Raw genomic sequence first — 21,519 nt, 5'->3', positions numbered from 1 at the left:
CATGTAGAGTACTGAAGTAAAAAAAATGCTCATAAAAAGGACAACTTTGGAAGAAAAATTATTCCAGTGGAAGCTGACTAATAACTAGATTGGGATGCCCACTCCTTCTAACAGTCCCCTTCTAACAACTCTGATCATGCCTACATCAGGTCAGCTAATATTATACAGTTCTGGCAGGATGGTGAAGACTTAAGGATAAAGTATTACTTGTATTACCAGTACACAATCACAGATTAAGGGTCTTAAATCAGGGGCTGGGGATAAAATATTGAGATCAAGGGGGAAGATTGGTGATAAAGCCATAATAAACTGAAAGTAGAGAGAGTGGAACTAACGCTACACAACTGAATTTCAATAGTTCATTAACATATGCAATATATCTCTCAGAATGAAACCTATGTATACTTGATCTCCAGGAAACATAGTATAACTATACTTCTCTAAATATGCATAGAATTAATGTAGCCAACATACATGAATACTTGTGTGAACTGAGCTAGTCTTTCTTAGCTACACAATCTCCAATAGAATTCTCCATGCAATAGGACTGTTACTGTGAATATTGGAAGCTAATTCTTATATCTGGATGGCAATCGAGATTGGAAAAGCAATAAATTATAAATTGTTTCCAAATTATTTTTTGTTGCATAGGTATTCTGGTATTTCTGCTTCAGTACTAAGATATAGATCAGAGATAGATTAAACAGGAACTTCCTTAAACAGGCTGGGCACTGCTTGGGAGTCAATTACAAAAACTCTATCAGAACATGCAAGGATGCAATCATAGCACTTGTCTGCATTTCATTAAAGCAGCTGCATAATCTCGAAATTCACACACCTACCTTATTTTTCTTATTTATTTGCCCATTTTAAAAATGCATTCCTTAGTTTATAAATTTTATGCAGCCATAATCTTAGCATTAATGTCAATGTCATTCTCAGCTATATGTCCTGGCCCATAGGCTTACATACTAAAAGAACAGAGAAAACTGAGACAATGTTCAAAAATTAAAAGGCAAAAGTTGCTTTTTGTTTCTGTCCTTCTGAATGATACTATATTAGGCAACATGTTTTGCAAGTGTTATTCCAGTTTTCCAAACCCAGCCCTTCCAAATGTTAGGCTTCAAAATTCCCATCATATCCAGCCAGCATGGCATCCATTTCTACATATCCACAGGTTGTGGGAAGATTCGCTGTACTTTATGGGTTTTAAATTTTCTTCACCAACATGAAGAAATATGTTTCTGTTTGCCTCTTGTTCCACATTGTTTATTAGTTAATTATCCTATCTGGACCATCTTTTTTCCCCTCCTTCAGAGAATGCATTTTTATTACTCCATCAGGATTTCCTGTTTTTCCTCAATTACTCGGAGAAAAAAAAATGCCTCTCAGAAAGCTCTAAGCATGGCACAATAATAAGAGGATTTAGAAACAGATTGCTTTCAAGTCATGTTAAATCACCACAAGCAGTCATTTATCCAGATGTTAACAAACTGGCCCACTTTCCTTTTCCCAAAGGAAAATGCCTAACACGGAAAGTCCATTTTCCTCCTGCTCTCCTCCATCTTCTCTATGAAAATTCTTAAAAGGAAAACAAGGATTTTTAAACAGAGTAAAATATAAAAAAAGAAGAGGAACAAGAGAAAATCTCAGAAATACCCAAAAGATATCAATAATGAAATCTATCTGTTTTGCCCTGATTGAAAACTGAAGCAGCTTTTGATAATTTCCACACTAGTGATTTACAGCAGTTTATAACATCCCTTAGCCATCAGCATGGAGATATAAAACCTATCTTCATTACGGATTCTTCAGCACAGCAGTGATTGGAGAACTGCAGCATAACCCTATAAATCACTAGCAAGGAAAGGGCCTAAATCACCTCACGGGTGCAATGTAGACTGCCCCTGATTTTGTACATTTGCCCTCCCTCTGTGTGTAAACTGGGAAAATAAATTCTTCACGCAGACACACACCTGGTGATTTTATGGCTCATCCAGTCAGTTTTCTTAGCAATACCAGTGGGAGCTCCCTTCTGGTTTCCTTTGCCCCTCCCCCCTCCCCCAACTTTCAGGTAATCTCTCACCAAAACACCATCAGGTCTGACTAGCAAGCCAAAGTGAGCTAAATGATGCCAACCACTGAGCTTTCCTTGTATTAGGGAAGACAGCAACATGATACTTAACTTAGCTTCTGTAAAACACACGCACAAAAAAAGTGGGGTTTTGACAGGTGAGAGACAGCAGAAAGGGCTGCGCAATGTAAAAGACACTTAACGAATGAATGAAGGAAGGAAGGAAGGAATCGGGCTTCCCGGGAGAAATGAAAGAAGGAATTCGGGAGACGAAATAAAAGTAAGAGGTACAGGAATTTCACCTGAAAATGCAATGAGGTCATTTTATGAACCAATATGGGGAGAAGAGAAAAAAAAAACACCTCGCAGTCTGCCCAGCCACAGGGAAACCGCTGCGTCGCACGCACGCCAGCCAGCCATTTCCAAAGCAGGGGAAAGCCGGGCAGCGAATGGGAGGCTTGCACGTGTTTACGAAGTGGGCCGGTTCTTAGGTTTCCGTTGGAACCGCCGATCTGCAGTCGCTTGTCTTCTTCGGAAGGAGGGCGCGCGCAGCGGCGGCGTAAGCTAACCGCCGCGTGCAGGAGAAGAGCGGGAGCGAGAGGGGGGGGGGAGGCCGGAGCCGTGCACGCGCACAGACCCGCGTTTTAGCGTCTGCCTAGTACTTACACACGGCGTCGCGAATTCGACATCCCAACTCCAGCAGAGACTCACTCTGATCGCTAGGAGGAGCCTGCCGCTTACATTTGCCAAACGGAGATTGTTTCTCTCCATCTTCCAGCTTGGAGGGAAGGGAAGGGGGAAGAAAAAAGAAACTTGTGCCATGGATACCGGAGCTTATTTACTATCCGGACTCTTCCAATTCGTTTTTCTCCTTTTCCTATTTAAACGCACAGTATTCGCTTCCCAAGGAGAATTTAACCGTGGCTGGATGTCGCTTTCTCACCTCCCTTCCGAAGCTCTCAACCCACGTCTGGTGTTTTCAACACAACCACCCGCTCAGCCATCCTGATGGCGTTTTAGAGCACTAGATTAAAAAGGGGCAAGTTTTAACCATCGCACCCAGCTGTGAACCTATCCAGAGGTTGAACATCTTTTTCAGCCTCAAAATAAATCGCGGAAAGGAAGTTCCGCGGGGGCAAAAAAAATGATCTTCACCCACCTAGCGGTTCCCTCTTTTTGACTCCGGGAAAGCCACAGGTCTCGCTGGTGCTTTCAACTCGCCTTTCTCATCCTTTCCACCAGCGTGTGACGCTGCAGCGGCGGCTTTCGGGCAGCTTTGCTCTGCCGGTCCGTAAATTTACTGCAGCTAAAAACAAGCCCTCTCTCCGTGCTCCCCCTTTTCTTCTCCCTGGCAGCTTAGGCTCTCCTCTGCTCAAAGGCAGGACCTATTCACGTGAAAAGAAGCGGAGGCGGAGAGCCGGAGAGCTGCCAAGAGAAGGATGCTAAGAGATGTGTGCCTTGCAGCGGGGATCGGGGGGTGGGGGTGGAGGGGGGGTGATAAAGAGCTTCTCAGAAAGCTAAAAATCCTTTTTTCTTTTTTTCAGCGGGTGGAAGAAACGGACATATGCTATTACATTAAAGGGAGTTGTGTTTTGACGGCTCCGGGGATATCCTCCTAGAGACCTAGGCTGTTTTGATCTTGTAATTCCATATCTTTTCCCGGAAATCTGTATGACGCTTCACAGTGTTAAGAGCCAAATGGACCTATCGCTCGATTTATCGGTTAGGCTTAGACCCAAAACATAAAGGGGATGGAGGACTAAATATGTTCAAAGGAAAATCGAGTTTTCGACCAGCTTCGCTGAAGAAATTGCCTTTGCATTCAATTCCTTGTTTTAAAGAAGCCAACGAAATACAAATACACGGAGCTGAAGGGGCGCATGTATACATGTTTGGCGCTTACTAATAAGAGATATTATTTTCCTCAACTAGATGTGTAAATATTTGAATGCAACCGAACACGGCGTCTCCCCTGTGTCCTCCATATCTGTGAGGAGATCTTGGCAGCACAATAAAAATATAATTATAACCTCAGACTCCATTTATAAATTATTTCCTTAAAAAGCAATCCCGTGGTAGTTTTTTTCTCAATTCTGTAATTTGGAGAGCTCTTTCAGGCTGCTGTCCTAATGCACAGGTGAACTACTTTGGAGTAAACATATATAGGATTTCCTCGGAAACAGCCATTTCCAAGTCAATCTACCTGTGATTTGGAAGGCCACCCTACTGACTACTTATGCTGCGATCTGCCAACTCTTTTTTTCAAATTGGTTTGGTTTAAATTGCTTGAACCCTAGAGCGGTTGAAGTTTATGCTTGCCTGCTCAGTAGTAAGCCCTACGGAGTTCTTTCAAGCAAGACGTAAAACGAGGTATTCGGTTAATGAGACATCTTCCGCCATTCTGCTCCAATTCACCATTCAGTGATGCTTCAGATCTACTGTAGTGATACACTATTCGAAGAAGGAGGGGCAAGTAGTCGGCGACGCTCGTCGCTTCCCTGCAAGCGCTAAGACTCTCCGGCGATGGGGGTGGGGCGAACTTAGCCTCAGGGGTTTTGCGGCTCCTGGAAGTTTAAGAAGTCGAGAAGCAGCGTTTCACCAAGAGAGCACTAGGATCCGTTGCTATAGTACAATTCCCCTGCGCCACCATATTAAATCAGGAGAGCCAGGAGCGGTAGTAAACAGCCGATCCGTAGGAGTCTAAGTGTAGGTTTAAGCGGTGAACAGGCAGTGTTATTGATCTTAATTTCTCGCCATCACAATACACAACCAAGGGCTATCATAAAAGCCAAGAAAAAGCCTTCTTTCTTCCTGCCCCCAGCTTGGTTACATTGCCTGTCACCACTTGCCATTTAAGCCAATGTGTTTATAATTATGGCCAGACATTCGGCTGCTTCTCCCAAACTTGTGCCTTTTCCATACGTATTGGATTTCAACGCCCATAATTTGGTAGCGCTGGCCAGGTATTGTCGAAATCCCTTATTTCTGGAGTACAACACTTTTGGGAAAGATTGTTTAGACGTGAGACGTCAAGCTGATGAAGCAAACCCTTGTTCAGGAAATCCTATCTAAAACATTTGCCAGCTTTTTGCCACTGTATTCCTGGTAGTTTTTAGTACTATCACGTGACCTGAAAGAGTCTCATTATCTGCCCCTCCTTCTTTTCTCTGTTTAATTTCTTCTGCCAAGCAGCTTGCACAGTCCAATCGATTAAAGCGCAAAAAGGACGTGCGGCCAAATGTTTCCAATACGAGCAATACCGCCCTCCCTACAAGAAAGGATTCAACTTCAGACACTTGCTGGAAAGTCAAATTCTCGAAAGTGTTTGTTGCCATACAAAATTAATGAGGCAACAGACAAGAGGAAAATCTACCTCAAATGTTCCTTGTTTGTTTTGTTATTTTAAGGGCTTTCCTTTTTTTTTAAAGCGAGGAGAGTGTGGAAAGAGTAAAAGACGAAAGGGAAAGTCCGCAGCAGGTGGAAACTCCATCTCCAAGGACCAGCTTGTTTATTAGCGTCATGGTATTGCCTGATGACGAGAAGTAATCTCCTTGCTCAGTAACTGCAACAAGGGAATAGTAACTTTCCGAGGCAGAGAATCCCCAGTAAGCGCTTCGGGAGTGTCAGGGTTATTCTCTCCGCCACACACCACACACAGACACACACACACAGAGACAGACACAGAATAAGAGCGACGGGTTCTCCCGTATTCTCTCCTCCCCCTTCTCTGACGGAAGTTACTCGACGTGCGGCTAAACCAATACGCTCTCGTCCTAAGCCTGTAACTACAAGGCGATTGGTTGGCAGAAGCAGATCGCTGCGCAAAAACAGACAAGCCGAGCGCTCGGAGCTCAGAAACTGCCAGCAGAGATCACAGAAGCTCGAGCTGGGACAGGAGAGAAAGAGCCACCTAGTCAGTGAATGAGTCTGGGAAGCCAGAGATAGCTTAAAAAGGAGGGTGGATGAAAACTGATCCGGACTCTTGTTAGCGAGGGGAAGAAAGAAAGAAAAAAGACCGCTTCCAGGGAAAAGGCATTCAAGGAAGAGATGGCGAGAGAGGTTTAAGAGAATCTCCACTGAGTCCTCGAGAAATTCAGGGATTTAAAGTTTAGGGTCACCGAACTGCTCTTTTGCTTTCCTCCCAGCCCGCCACATCTTTTCGATGGCTGTAGTATCTTTTGGCTGTTTTTAATTTCATCTGTCCCCCCCCCCTCCCCGGGAAGAGGGAGGGAGAAAGAGCAGTTTTTCTTGGGTCAATTTTATTTTTCTTCAACCGAAAGGGGCATGTCCATCGGCTTTCCCCCCTCCTGCTCCTACAAGGAAGCCAACCCGAGGATAATCTTGAAATATACCAGTTCCCTCGGATTTGCTGCTGCTGCTGCCTCCACCGCCTCTCCTGCTGATGCGGTGCAGTGCCTGGACACTGGGAATAAATTAACACGGGCTCTTCTGTCTATATAGCCCCCTACCTATTGCCATTTCTTACGAAGATCACTGATGTGGTGGGAGCTCTGCCTGGCAGCCTCCTGTGCCTAGCTTGCATGATTTCCCAGCCCTCCGTCGTCGTCCCCCCCTTCCCTTTTTTTCCAGTTTCGTGTGAAGGGAGACGGTGATGGGGAAGACAAGAGAAAATGAAGGGAAAGGAATGACCATAAATCGTTGTTGAAGCTCGCCTCAGTCTTTTGCTTTTCCTCTCCGGCCCGTTAAACACGGTATTTCTCGAAGGAGGAGGGTGTTGTTTTTTTTCTTTGGAGAAGGAGGAAGTGTTGGCGTCGGGGAGGGGGATCTCTTTCCCCTTTTGGAGATGGTGGTGCTATTCTTCTTTGCCTTAAACTGGATGGTGGAGGGAGCCCTTTCGCAGCTTCACTACACAGTGCAGGAAGAACAGGAACATGGCACTTTCGTGGGAAATATTGCGGAAGATCTGGGCTTGGACATTACAAAACTTTCCGCTCGCCGCTTCCAGACGGTGCCTAATTCGCGAAGCCCTTATCTGGATCTCAATCTGGAAACCGGGGTGCTATACGTGAGTGAAAAGATCGACCGGGAGCAAATCTGCAAGCAAAGTCCGTCTTGCCAGTTGCACCTAGAGGTTTTCTTGGAAAATCCGCTGGAGCTGTTCCGTGTCGAAATCGAAGTGCTGGACATTAACGACAACCCGCCTGCTTTCCCGGAGCCCGACCTGACAGTCGAGATCTCGGAGAGCGCCACGCCGGGCACCCGTTTCCCTTTAGAAAGCGCTTTCGATCCAGACGTGGGGACTAACTCGCTGCGCACCTATGAGATCACCCCCAACAGCTACTTCTCCCTGGACGTCCAGACGCAACCCGATGGCAATCGCTTCGCCGAACTAGTACTGTCCAAGCCCTTGGACCGAGAGCAGCAGGCGGTGCACCGCTACGTGCTCACGGCCGTGGATGGTGGGCAGCCCCAACAGCGGACCGGCACGGCTCTGCTCACTATTCGAGTACTAGATTCCAACGATAATGTGCCCGCCTTTGAACAGCCCGTCTATACTGTCTCCCTGCCGGAGAACTCGCCGCCCGGCACCCTGGTGCTACAGCTCAATGCCAGCGACCCGGACGAAGGCCAGAATGGCGAGATCATCTATTCGTTCAGCAGTCACATCTCTGCCCGGGCGCGGGAGCTCTTCGGCATCTCCCCACGGACCGGGCGGTTGGAAGTCAACGGCGAACTGGACTACGAGGAGAGTAGCGTGTATCAGGTGTACGTCCAAGCCAAGGATCTGGGGCCCAACGCCGTGCCTGCTCACTGTAAGGTGCTGGTACGGGTGCTGGACGCGAACGACAACGCTCCCGAGATCAGTTTCTCCACCGTCAAAGAAGCGGTGAGCGAGGCGGCAGCTCCAGGCACGGTGGTGGCTCTCTTCAGCGTCTCGGATCGAGACTCCGAGGAGAACGGGCAAGTGCAATGCGAGCTGCTGCAAGGCGACGCGCCTTTCCGCCTGAAAAGCTCCTTCAAGAACTACTACACCATTGTCACCGAGGGGCCACTAGACCGAGAGCAGCCCGGAGGCGACGCCTACACTTTAACAGTGGTGGCACGGGACATGGGTGAACCGCCGCTGACCACCAGTAAGTCCATCCAGGTGCGAGTCAGCGATGTGAACGACAACGCGCCCCGCTTCTCGCAACCCGTTTACCAGGTGTACGTGAGCGAAAATAACGTGCCCGGAGCCTACATTTATGCCGTCAGCGCTGCGGACCGGGACCAGGGCGCCAACGCGCAGTTAGCCTACTCCATCTTGGAGAGCCAGATCCAGGGCATGTCGGTCTTCACCTACGTCTCCATCAACTCCGAGAACGGTTTCCTCTACGCGCTGCGCTCGTTCGATTACGAGCAGCTCAAGGAGTTCAGCTTCCAAGTAGAAGCCCGTGACGCGGCCGGAGGGGGCGAGGAACCCAACGGCGAGGAAGCGCTAGCCGGCAACGCCACCGTCAACATTGTGGTCGTGGACCAGAACGACAACGCGCCGGCTATCGTCAGCCCGCTGCCGGGCCGCAACGGCACGCCGGCGCGAGAGGTGCTGCCCCGAGGCGCCGAACCGGGTTACTTGGTCTCCCGCGTGGCGGCGGTGGATGCGGACGACGGCGAAAACGCGCGTCTCACCTACAGCATCGCCCGGGGCAACGAGGCGAGCCTCTTTCGCATGGACTGGCGCACCGGCGAGTTGCGCACGGCGCGCAAAGTGCCCGCCAAGCGAGATCCGCAGCGGCCCTACGAGCTGGTCATCGAGGTCCGCGACCACGGGCAGCCCCCGCTATCTTCCACCGCCGCCCTCCACGTGGTCTTGGTGGACAGCGCGGTGGAGCGCCAGGGGGCGGGCGCTGGCGGGGGCGGGGGAGGAGGGGGTGCTGGGGGGCTAGTCCCTGGGGGCGCAGGAGGTCCCGGTGGAGAGCATCGGCCCAGCCGCTCGGGCGGTGCCAGCAGCGCCGACACCTCGCTGGACCTGACTCTGATCCTCATTATTGCCTTGGGGTCGGTCTCTTTCATCTTCCTGCTGGCTATGATCGTGCTGGCCGTCCGCTGCCAGAAGGAGAAGAAGCTTAACATCTACACGTGTTTGGCCAGCGACTGTTGCCTGAGCTGTTGTTGCTGCTGTTCTTGCTGCAGCCGCCAGGCGCGGGCCCGTAAGAAGAAGCTCAGCAAATCGGATATCATGCTGGTCCAGAGCTCTAATGTACCCAGCAACCCAGTCCAGGTGCCCGTAGAGGAGTCGGCAAGTTTCAGTTCCCACCACCACAACCAGAACTATTGCTATCAGGTTTGCCTCACACCCGAGTCGGCCAAGACCGATCTGATGTTCCTCAAGCCTTGTAGCCCTTCCCGCAGCACAGAGGCGGAGCACAACCCTTGCGGGGCCATCGTCACGGGATACACTGACCAGCAGCCCGACATCATCTCGAATGGCAGTATATTGTCTAGTGAGGTAAGACGCTAGCCTCTCCACCTCTCAGGAACATCCACTCGCTGCCAAGTACATTGCAGTGTTCTCCCCAATTTCCCTCTAAATGTCACCAGTTAAGGTTAATTAATGTCCTACTATAACCTCAAGGTCTACATCATTGCATCCTAATTAGACTAGTCTACACTTTTTGGCTTGGGCTGCCTGTTGCATTGAGGGAAACTTCCTCTCATGCAACCTGTGTGCTTGGTCATTAATATTGCAATATTACAATTATTATTGTAATGTGGTATTGCAGTAATTGCAATATTGTTACAATTGACAAACATCCCTACATTTTTATTATTGATAACACAATACTTGTGCAATCAGTAAAGGGCAACAAAGAGATAGAGGGAAGGAAAACAAAAATTCTTTGTAGCCACTTTGTGGTTGTCTAGATTTTTCCAGTCAAAAGATGGTAGCCTTAAGTAGTAGCATTAATACTGATTGCAGTGTGTCAATTCTAGAGTTAGTATAAACTTGACACATTTTTTTCTGATGGTTTTCTTTCCACAAATGTTTACAATTCTGTACTTTGACATTTCTCACTACTAATTGTTATTAGGAGCTTATTGTTCAACCTTCCTTAATAGATTTTCCAACTATATACTTGTTACAACTATAACAAGTAGCTGCAGATGAATATGTACCTGGTTTATGTCAACTCACCAACAACACAAGCTCTTATCTGGAAAACATTGTTGTGTACATAAGTCAATCTGCAGTGCAGTGCAGCTTTCTTCTGCACCACATTTGTCACTTTTCAGCCACTTTCTTTTCAGATGCAGAAGTGTCAATGAACAACTTAAATATTGTTGCAGTTTAACAAAGGCCATACTGTGAGCATTTTAGTTTGCTTGTTCCATTTTCAGAATCAAACTAGCATACCCTGAGTAGTATTAACTATTCTTTGTGTAGAATGGTTAGTTAGAATTAATTCTATGGTTGTTTTCATTGCTTTTTCCAGGAACAGACTTGGTGTCTGAAGATAATTCCTACAGGGAAATCAACAAACAAACAAAAAACCTTTAGAAATGCCTTTATTTGTGATTGAGGCTTATGAAATATGAACATCTAACTAGCAAGCAGAGAATTAAAATAATTTCATAGTTAAAGATCCACTAAGTATCGCTACATAAGATTATCATTCTATATGTTTTCCCCCATCAAAAGAGACACCTTGAGAAAATGCATCTGAAAGCAACTTATGGAACTTTTGTATTAAGCTAGTGTGTAAATAGTATTTGTCTATCCTATAATCTGGGTTTAGACAGTCATATGATACAAAATAACTTTGCTATATTTTCTCTGTACATATTGCTGGGAAAATGTCAAACCTATTTCCAGTGCAGTTCTAAATATACCTACTCATAAGTAAAGCCTACTATCAGGAATGGGATATATCACTGGGATATATCAATTTGGTGGCTATACATTATTTTTAAACATGTCATTTTTTCCCTCATAGTTTGCCTTGAAGTGGTGTTTATTTAACTGTCACTTGACTTTTTTTCTCCATCCAGAGTACATGTTGTTGGCTAGTTTTAGTAACAGTTGTCGATTTTACATTAGATGAGTAGTTGCTGTTAATTGTATTTAGAGATAAATGTATAATCCTTTCTTATGCAAGTTAAGAGAAAACCAGATGAGCTATTCCAGAAGTATTGGTTATTTAATTGATTAAAAGCAAGTATATATGCATATATGTGTGCTATTATGACTAAAAATGCATAGGTTTTCAAAAAAATATTTGTTTATTTCCTAATTATTTTTTTAGACAAAACATCAGCGGACAGAACTCAGTTATCTAGTTGACAGACCTCGGCGTGTAAACAGGTGGGAGCTCCACATTTCTGATTTCCTAAATTAGGGTCAGAATTATGCACAACCCATGTATTTCTCAAAGGTGAATACAGATATGTACTTACAGAAGGTATTAAATAGTAGCTGAGCAATATCAAAAAAATGTATTCAGGTGGCACCATATATGTGCAATGAATGAACATCTCTGAACTGTGGCATTTGGTGAATCACATTGAAATTGCTTGGGGGAAAAAAGAGATAAATGTTATACTGATTTGAATTACATTTCAAAAACTCAACAATAATATTATAGGACACTATCTGTCCAAATTTAGATCCTTGACCATTTAACAAAATTGTTTAGCATAATGACACCAAATACCCATGGTGGTAATAACAAGCACGCTAAACATTTGGTTACTGTCCCTGAAAATATAAGTTTTGCTTTTGTTGGAGAGTGCTGCTTAGTTGGAACAGTGTAGCAAAGACCATGTAGCTGAGTGCAGCACCATCTGTCACCATATGATGGCAGAAGAATGTTTTATGAATTTCTCTTTTCTTGGTGATTCAAACATTAAGTTCCCCCCTTTTTTTATATATTTCTAGTTCTGCATTCCAGGAAGCAGACATAGTAAGCTCTAAGGACAGTGGTCATGGAGACAGTGAACAAGGAGACAGCGATCATGACGCCACTAATCGAGGTCAATCCACTGGTAAGTTTGATGTGTGTGTGGGGGAGAACTCTAAATATTTGATCTTTTAATAGATCTATAAGGAGCAATTATAGATAGGTAAATTAATAATGGGCCATAAGTAATTTGATGCAGAGTGTTTATAATTTTGTGCTAATGTACATCTGACTGGATGTAACAAATAGATTTTTCAGTTGTAATACACTTATAGGAAGATGGCTTTTTTAAAAAAAATGCTGGCTGACTTTTGCAAGGTAGATAGTTTTGAAACATTAATTGTGCTTTGTATATGAAGATACAAAAATGCTGATATATTTTAGTGGGATTCTTAAATCCTGAAAAGCTAATGGGATATTTTCAAACTGGTTTTCAGTAGCAATTCTCAGCTCAGTTCAGAACTTAGTATATTCAGAGTTATGCCCAAGTGATGGGTCCACAGAGAATTGAACAAGGGAGAACTGCAAGTGTGTGACAGAGTAGACTGTAATATCTATCAATCATGGAGAGCAGTCGTTTATCTTCAGTCGGAAACTCGAAAATTCTTGGAAATGTGGTATTTTTCAAGTAGTAAGTATTGCAATGTTTGCTTTGAAGAGAATTTGACTCTCATTCCCTTGGTAAATCTGACAGTATTCTCACTTTACATCTGTATACTTAAGAGGAATGCTGACTCTTTTAGCATTTGCTTCACTGCAACAGCATCCCTGCAGTTTAGCAGGTGTTAGAGGCACTTGTCACTAGATTGTAATCAACTGAGTTCCTGGAATCTAGGCTTAGTAGTAATAAATCTCTGCCTTTTCTCATTTGGTAAAAACTCCAGAGAGTTGCTGCTACAAAAATGCCTTCCAGGTTGATGCGTGTTTATTCCCTCCCTCCCTCCCTCCCTTTCTTTCTGTCTGTCTCTTCCCTAAAACATCTTCTAAGGCAGCTGGACTGAGCAAACCCCCATCTACCCAGAAACATAGAAACATTGGCACTTGTGTTGATGGGGGAGGAGGGAATTCCAGTCTTTTTTTAAAAAGTTCTATGCTGTTCCTTTGGCTATGAAAAGTTTAGGCACCTGGGGGAGGGGGAGCCTGGGATTCCATTCAAGGACTGCTTTATATTGCTGCAGGTCATTAATATGCAGACCTAATGAGACTTGAGAAAAGCCAAGAGCCTCTAAGCTCCCTGCGTCTTGGAGGGCTTCGTGCTTAATGAACACAGCATCTATTTTGTGTCTGGAAACCTTATAACAAATCAACTCTTGCCAAATGTACATTGGAACATAAATAGCTTCTTATTATTTTTTTGCAAATTATTCTTTTCTAAATGTTTCATTTTCCCCACTCTTCTCCCAGTTTTCTGGCATCATCTGTAAGGCAACTATTAATATTTGAAGATTTTATTTTTAACAAACGCTTTATTTGTTCTATTCCTTAGTTGTTCTCTTATTGTCTTTTAAAAGAAAGAAACAAATTGGAGTTGGGCAGCTCATAAATTCAAATAAATAAATAAATTTTATTGCAGCACTCACGTTCATGAATATTTCATCTTCAGCCAGTTTATCCCTCAATATAATGAACCATGGTAACGAAGTGTGAGAGAAGAAAATAAACATCTTTGCAAGGACCTAGAATGGGAAAGCAGAATGAATGGATGCAATCATTTGGGATGCACATCAAACAAAAGGCATTTTTTAAAAAAATCCAGTAATGTTGCTATACATAACTTCCCTGTTCTTCTTTTAGATGATTTACCTGGAATTAGATTGTATGAAAGGTTGCTTTGAAACTAAACTCTTTCTATAATCTAGCTATTATATACTTTACTAGTAAATTGAAATTTTTTCATTTAATCTAATTTCCGTTGACTGACTTCAGATTCATGACATATTTGGTTTGTAGTTTGATTTGTGAACTTTAGATTCAAGTTTCTGCAGATATAAAAGAGGAATAAATTGCATTCAGCAATTGTTTTTTAATCAGAATTGATAGTATGATATGAATTTTTACTTCAGATTAATAATTCCTAATACGTAGGTTGCCAAATTACGCAATCATTTTGCATTTAGGGTTGGGTTTTTTTTGCATTGCATAGATAAGTGTTGATGCTGGGACAATTGGGTTAGAGTATCTGATAAATGTACAGTTTTTTTTCCTACCTAGTTTAGAGAACCTTAAAGAACATTGTGTTTATATGCTAATATGTAAATATAATATGACTAATAATTAAACAACGTTGTTCAGGCAGAAAGTAATAAGTAAAACAGATAATTTAGCTAAATATTTTAGTTCCCAACTTCATCAGTAGTCTAATTATATGAGAGATAAAGACATGTAACACATATGATTTTAAACCTATTTCCATTTTATCAATCAAAATCAGTTTTTCTTCACTAGCATCAGATAAATACGATACTGAATACTAAAGTTTTCAAAATGTTTACATCTTGCTTAATTTAACTATTGGAAAACCCCAAAACTTGCCAGGAATTTTGTATGTATTTATTTGGACCTTACAACTTCTTTTGGCCCATTGTTTCTCTTATTGTCATCTTTCATTTCTTTTTATGATTTGGGTTTATGTCTTCCATTTGCCTCTCATTCTTATTACTCTATAACAGCATTACACTGATATTCCTTTGTAAATTGTTTTCTTAAAAAAAAAAAGCGAAACCAAATTCCACAACTAATTATTTAGCACGTATTCAAGAGCCACATTTTCTGAAGAGATTGTGATTACCCATTAGGTCTCATGTTATACTATAATGAAACTTGAATAGACTTGACTTTACTATTCCTCCTTTTTTAAAGAAAAAAAAAAATCTTCAGCCTCTTTTTTCCTTCCTATCTGGTCATGCAAGACCAAATTGCCTATTGTTGATTCATGTGTCATGGCTTGGACTCTGTGTTAAGAACAACAGGTACAGATGGCTCTGTTGAAATACATCTCCTAACTAGTCATATGTTCTTTTTATATATCACTTCACAGTGTGACACTTTGTATGGTGGAAATAAAGTTAAAAAGCTAAAATTCATAAATGCATTAAAATAATGTTAGACTAGCATTTATTTAAAAGATTTACAAAGCCACCCTCTCACAATCTGTGATTCTGTGTGGTCAAAAGACAAAAACATTGAAAGAATAATAATAATAAAAAATCTAATAAAAATAATCTAAAAAACTGAAAAACATAATGCATAATTAACACATAATAGAGGCTTGCAATAAAAAAAACAAGTGTACACATCACAGAGTGGCTTCATTTACCATCCCAGCTCAATGCAAAGAAAAAGAGGTTAAATCAGGTTAAAACACCCATAGAGTATGTTTATTCTCAGCTTTATGTCCCACCATTTATTTTGTACAACCCAATTCAGTAGACATAATGCTCTGACCTCCTATTTTCCCCACAGCAACCCCTGATTCAGTTTGGGCTGTGAGAGAGTGACTGGCCAACAGCAATAAAATAAGCCACTAGAAATAAGAGTATTTTGAAAATAGCTAAATGTGTTTCTAAAAATCCCAACTAAAAAGCCTGGAATAATAAAACATTTTCAGCTGGAAATGGAAAAGATCACAATGGAAATATCAACACAAACATGTCTGAGACATGAATTCTATAATCAGAACATCCCCATTGAAAAGCTTCTTCTTTAGTAGCCAGACAACTACTTGCATCACTTCATTTTAAATCCGATACATTTAGAAAGGCACATTGAAGATAAACTGACTCTAGATGTTTATAAATGAGCTCAGAAATGGACTAGCACTGGTACTTCTAAAAATGGACGACTTATTTTTTGTAAAACTAGAAAACTGTAAGATCTAAACTATATGTCACATTCTCTGCTATAATTCAATAAAGCATTGTGAAAAATTCCTTCACGTGAATAATAGCTCAGTTAAAACAAATTATTAATATTCATTTTTTTTCTGAAAAAGTATTTTTGAATAATACATTACATTTTAAAAAATAAATCTTGTCCCTAACAAAATAATGCAAACAACATTTGCAGGCTACAAAAGGGATTATTTAGAATATATCAAAGCATATTAATATAAGGCAACTGGCAGTTGAAACAAAGGGAGTGGGAGTGGAATGTCCCAGCCCGCAGGCTGGATGAGTCACACACTGGCCACGCCCATGTCTAGTTTAGCGAAGGAGATAGCAGCAGAGCGTGTTAATATAAGGCAACTGGCGGTTGGGACAGAGTTCCTTTCAGGTAGGGAAGGGAGTAGAAGGTCTAGCTCCTTAGCAGCAGAGCGTGTTAATGTAAGGCAACTAGCAGTTGGAACAGAGTTCTTTTCTAGTGGGGAGGAGTAGAAGGTCTAGCTCCTTAGCAGCAGAGCATGTTAATATAAGGCAACTGGCGGTTGGGACAGAGTTCCTTTCAGGTAGGGAAGGGAGTAGAAGGTCTAGCTCCTTAGCAGCAGAGCATGTTAATATAAGGCAACTAGCAGTTGGAACAGAGTTCTTTTCTAGTGGGGAGGAGTAGAAGGTCTAGCTCCTTAGCAGCAGAGCGTGTTAATATAAGGCAGTGTTTCTCAATTGTGACAACTTGAAGAGGTATGGACTTAAATAAATAAAAATAATGCAAACAACATTTGCAGGCTACAAAAGGATTATTTAGAATATATCAAAGCATATTAATATAAGGCAACTAGCAGTTGGAACAGAGTTCTTTTCTAGTGGGGAGGAGTAGAAGGTCTAGCTCCTTAGCAGCAGAGCATGTTAATATAAGGCAACTAGCAGTTGGAACAGAGTTCTTTTCTAGTGGGGAGGAGTAGAAGGTCTAGCTCCTTAGCAGCAGAGCATGTTAATATAAGGCAACTAGCAGTTGGAACAGAGTTCTTTTCTAGTGGGGAGGAGTAGAAGGTCTAGCTCCTTAGCAGCAGAGCATGTTAATATAAGGCAACTGGCAGTTGAAACAAAGGGGAGTGGGAGTGGAATGTCCCAGCCCGCAGGCCGGATGAGTCACACACTGGCCACGCCCATGTCTACTTTAGCGAAGGAGATAGCAGCAGAGCGTGTTAATATAAGGCAACTAGCAGTTGGAACAGAGTTCTTTTCTAGTGGGGAGGGGGAGTAGAACGTCTAGGTCCTTTGCAGCAGAGCATGTTAATATAAGGCAACTGGCGGTTGGGACAGAGTTCCTTTCAGGTAGGGAAGGGAGTAGAAGGTCTAGCTCCTTAGCAGCAGAGCATGTTAATATAAGGCAGTGTTTCTCAATTGTGACAACTTGAAAGGTATGGACTTAAATAAATAAATAAATAAATAAAATAAATCTTGTCCCTAACAAAATAATGCAAACAACATTTGCAGGCTACAAAAGGGATTATTTAGAATATATCAAAGCATAGCCTTGTAAAAAAAGACCATGGCTTCATAGTAAAAATGAATTTAAAATCCATGGAGAACAGTAGATGATAAATGATAACAGAAAGCCCTCTTGTGTGGGGGGGGTTGGGGGTTTAGCAGAATGTTTTTTGAATGTCAAATACAGTACTGAAGATGAATTATCTAAATTTATTTGTGTACATTATCCATGGGCAACATGTTACCTTGTGTTATACCTTGTATTATTGAGAGCGAGTTTGGTCTGGTGGTTAAGACAGCAGGCAAGAAACTGGGAGACTGTGAGTTCTAGTCCTGTCCAATACATGAAAGTTAAGGCCAGTTACCCTCTCTGAGCCCAAATCACGGGATTGTTGTTATGGGGAAAATAGGAGGAAGAAGCTGTATTGTGTATGTTCTCTCTCTTTACTTACTGGTATTTATAAAAATAATAAAGGTAGTATAAAAAAGAAATAATATTCTGACAGTTTTAACATAGGTTCTAAGTATCTATTTCTGTGGGGTTTTTTAATGTTATATAGTGTAGACACTGAGCTAGACTTGAAAGAAAGGTATTACTTCATTCTTTCAGGTGTTTATACTAAAAGTAATACTGATTTGAAATTTGATTTGTAACAGTGTGAAAAAAGAGGCTGTATCTTTTTAGTTTTCACTTATAGTACAAAAATCAAAGATTTGCAGGATTGGATTGTAGATAGTGCTAATGACTTTCTTATTGTGTGTCAGTGGAACACCACATAAAATGCAACATTGGCTGGCATGTAATTTGTTGGGCCATTTTTGTTCCTAGTCTGTATCAAAAAATTCCTACCAGATAGTTTGAATATATACAATTTTAGAGGATAGATTTTGTTAAGAGAGTTGAGAAACATTTCTTGCCATCTGCAAAATGAATCAGAGGTTTTAAGTTATAGAACTTGAAGAATACTTTGCAAATTCTGGGTGGGGAAAAAAAGAATATAAGACAAAGGTGACAGAAAATGCTATTTTCCTTATCCAATCCATGCTGACTTTTATTTCTGTTCTATTTAAAGATGATTCTGATATTTCAGTTGCTTTGTGCCAAATTATGTAGGGTTATACTAAAACAGCTTTTGTTAGTTCTTTGACAGTGAGCATCTTTGAATTTTTCCCCATTTTTGGTTGTTAATCCAAAATGCTCTTGATTCTGCTGTGGGATTGATGTTTTGCAATTGCATTGTCAGACAAGAGAGAATAGAAGATCCACAGATATAGATCATTCAAAGAAAGGTTTAGGTGACCAGCCTTCAAATTAAACAAGCGGAAAACACTATTGCTATTGAAAATGTAACATCCGGTAGAAAGTAGATTTAACCTGGCAAATCAATTACTTATAGCTGGATCGTTAGTGCATATAATATATTATCTGGACGAAATGCTTTGCTACGAAAATATGTGATCGGGCGTGATAAATTGATACTTAAAGCCTGAAACTTAATGTAGAATGTGTAACGCTGTAGCATCAAAGCATATTAATATAAGGCAACTGGCAGTTGAAACAAAGGGGAGTGGGAGTGGAATGTCCCAGCCCGCAGGCTGGATGAGTCACACACTGGCCACGCCCATGTCTAGTTTAGCGAAGGAGATAGCAGCAGAGCGTGTTAATGTAAGGCAACTAGCAGTTGGAACAGAGTTCTTTTCTAGTGGGGAGGGGGAGTAGAAGGTCTAGCTCCTTAGCAGCAGAGCATGTTAATATAAGGCAGTGTTTCTCAATTGTGACAACTTGAAGAGGTATGGACTTAAATAAATAAATAAATAAAATAAATAAATAAACTTCAATTCCCAGAATTCCCCAGCCAGCACAGCTGGCTGGGGAATTCTGGGAGTTGAAGTCCACACCTCTTCAAGTTGTCAGAATTGAGAAACTCTGATATAAGGCAACTGGCGGTTGGGACAGAGTTCCTTTCAGGTAGGGAAGGGGAGTAGAACATCTAATTCCTTAGGATCAGAGCATGTGGATATAATATTGTATATGAAATACTAATAATCTGATGGTCATTTCAGAAAATTCTTTCTTAGCAAGCACCTAGAAGCCAAGGGGAACATACATGCCAAATTTCAAGTTTGTAGGCTTTACAGAATCTGGAGATTTCGTGATGAGTGGCATTTGGCTTTTATATATATATATAGATTGAAGATCACTTAATATTTCTGGAGGGTTTTTTTTGTGCTTGCTAGGTTAATCTCAATGAATTTAGCAAGATCTCTGCACCCATGTTCCACATGGTTTTACCAATTCCCATGTTTGCCTTTTGGAGAAAGGTATTGTTTGCAAGTTATTGGAATCATTTTTACTTTAGTTGACTCAAGAAGGGTAATGAACATAAAGCATACACTGTATTATTAGAATTCTTTTGCTATAAGTGTTGAAAATCTATAACTCACATGTACTTATAAAATGCTAATTAAAAAAGAGAAACGTTTATACTTTTCAGATATCCATTCCTTTTCTGTAAGTTGGCTGAAATAACAAATGTATTCATTGAGAGACTATTTGAGTGTTGAAATGATTATGTGAGAGAATGGAAGCGTTTGAATGGATTGAATATTTCCTTTAAATATAATATTGGAATTTTTGGTTTATAAAAGACTATGGAATGAATAGTTGTTGCCACATTTCTTCATGCCAGCAATCTGTTCTAACCAGGAGGTTTGTCAAATAGTGAAAAGCACTAATTTTTGTTGGAAGTCAGTGGTACAAATGTTATTGAACATCAGATATTTGTTTGTCCCTACAAAATATTTAACAATATTTTACCATCTGTAACAAATAGCTTGGCTGGATGGATGTATATTTTAATGTTATATAAGTTCATTTCTATCCTTTGGGAAGAAGCAGACCATAAATTTAAAGAAATAGTACTTGAAATCAAGCCTAACATACCATTGTTGTCATCCCCAAAACATGCTTCTTACATATCAAACCATATGTACATCTTTGTATGCTACTTAAATAAATACATTTTCCACTTAGTGATTAGAAACACTTATTTGTTTTTATATTAAAAAATATATATCAGCCCTAAACAACAGAAACTGAAAGCTTCTTTCTTTATATTCTTTGTATTCCTATCCTTAATCACTGCCCATAACCTGAGTTCGTTGGGTCTAGCTTCTACAGTAAGCATAAAGTGTGTAGAATTGTACCCTAAATCTCGTTTTTATGATGGTCAAGTTTGAGGGGGGAAAAAGAACCAAATAAATCACCAGGCAGTAAGCCTCTGGTATTTTCAGTTTACTGAATCTGCACCTCTGCTTCTGATAACACCATGTCTTTAGAATTTTAGAATATCTTGACACTGTGAAGAATCACCTGCTAGAAACACTGTAACAAGTTTTAAATTTCTATATTGAAATTACCTAACCGGTATAGGTGTCTATGTGTTTACTTACAAACAGGTATCTGTTTACATACATGAATATAATTTTAAATCAGAGTTTTGTTTTAAATTTTTTGGACTGTAAAGGAAAATGGTCTGAGAGCTTCAGTCTACAAGACTGGATAGGAGCTTTCATTACATATTATTAAATGCTTATTCAAAATGTATGTTTTTAATATTTACTTAGTGCAGTGTTAAGTTTGTGAATAATTGTATCAGTGAGTCAACTGGCCTTATTAGTAAGGGTACATTTTTAGATATTGTATCCTTCTCCAGCCAAATAGCTTTTAGATGTGTTGGTATTTTCTAACAAGTAGCTATGTTGACTAACAATTGTGTGAATGCCTCATAATTCCTCATTTGAAGACCTTGATTGTGGAAATTAATATATTTCATCATATACGTAAATTAAAATTTAATAAGTTCAAATCACTTTAGTTGGTATGATGATAATGATAATTTCATTCTGATTTTCATCTGATTTTATTATGATCATATCTCCTGGAAAACTAAGCAGTACAATCTTGATCTGTTCTCCAAAAGAATTGGAATTGGGGTCCCATCACATCTGGTGGGCAGATGGTAGAACAAAGCTGGATTAATGAACTGTATTCAATATAAATAGGCATTTCATGAAAAAACTTACTTTTTTTGGTTAATATTTCTATTTACTATTTTACCAGTAGTAAGTAAACTAGCCATTTATTTTGCAAGCATTTATATTATAATATTCAGGTAGT

At 41.1% G+C, this 21,519-nt stretch overlaps 1 protein-coding gene and 1 long non-coding RNA gene across 9 annotated transcripts in view; one reads left to right on the top strand and one right to left on the bottom strand.

Moving 5' to 3' along the window:
- Positions 1 to 3,430, bottom strand: part of LOC131202963 (uncharacterized) — a 50,068-nt gene extending 46,638 nt beyond the window's left edge. For 2 of the 5 annotated variants that reach the window (XR_009156260.1, XR_009156257.1), the window contains exon 1: positions 3,234 to 3,430. This is a non-coding gene — a long non-coding RNA (uncharacterized LOC131202963). Of the gene's footprint in view, positions 1 to 2,376; positions 2,700 to 2,740; positions 2,853 to 3,233 lie in introns of those variants that run through there. The other 3 variants (XR_009156258.1, XR_009156259.1, XR_009156256.1) reach the window with 3 other exon arrangements.
- A 2,539-nt stretch (positions 3,431 to 5,969) lies between these two features.
- PCDH10 (protocadherin 10) overlaps positions 5,970 to 21,519 on the top strand; it is a 56,862-nt gene continuing 41,312 nt past the window's right edge. For all 4 annotated transcript variants that reach the window (XM_058193266.1, XM_058193265.1, XM_058193268.1 and 1 more), the window contains exons 1-3: positions 5,970 to 9,524; positions 11,320 to 11,378; positions 11,952 to 12,058. In XM_058193266.1, the coding sequence (XP_058049249.1) occupies positions 6,879 to 9,524; positions 11,320 to 11,378; positions 11,952 to 12,058 (2,812 nt within the window). In that variant the 5' untranslated portion in view covers positions 5,970 to 6,878. The remainder of the gene's footprint in view (positions 9,525 to 11,319; positions 11,379 to 11,951; positions 12,059 to 21,519) is intronic.

This window comes from Ahaetulla prasina, chromosome 8, assembly GCF_028640845.1.
Source record: "Ahaetulla prasina isolate Xishuangbanna chromosome 8, ASM2864084v1, whole genome shotgun sequence".
Lineage (NCBI taxonomy): Eukaryota > Metazoa > Chordata > Lepidosauria > Squamata > Colubridae > Ahaetulla > Ahaetulla prasina.
The sequence above is the reverse complement of the archived record's forward strand: the minus strand, read 5'-3'. Positions and strand labels throughout refer to the sequence as shown.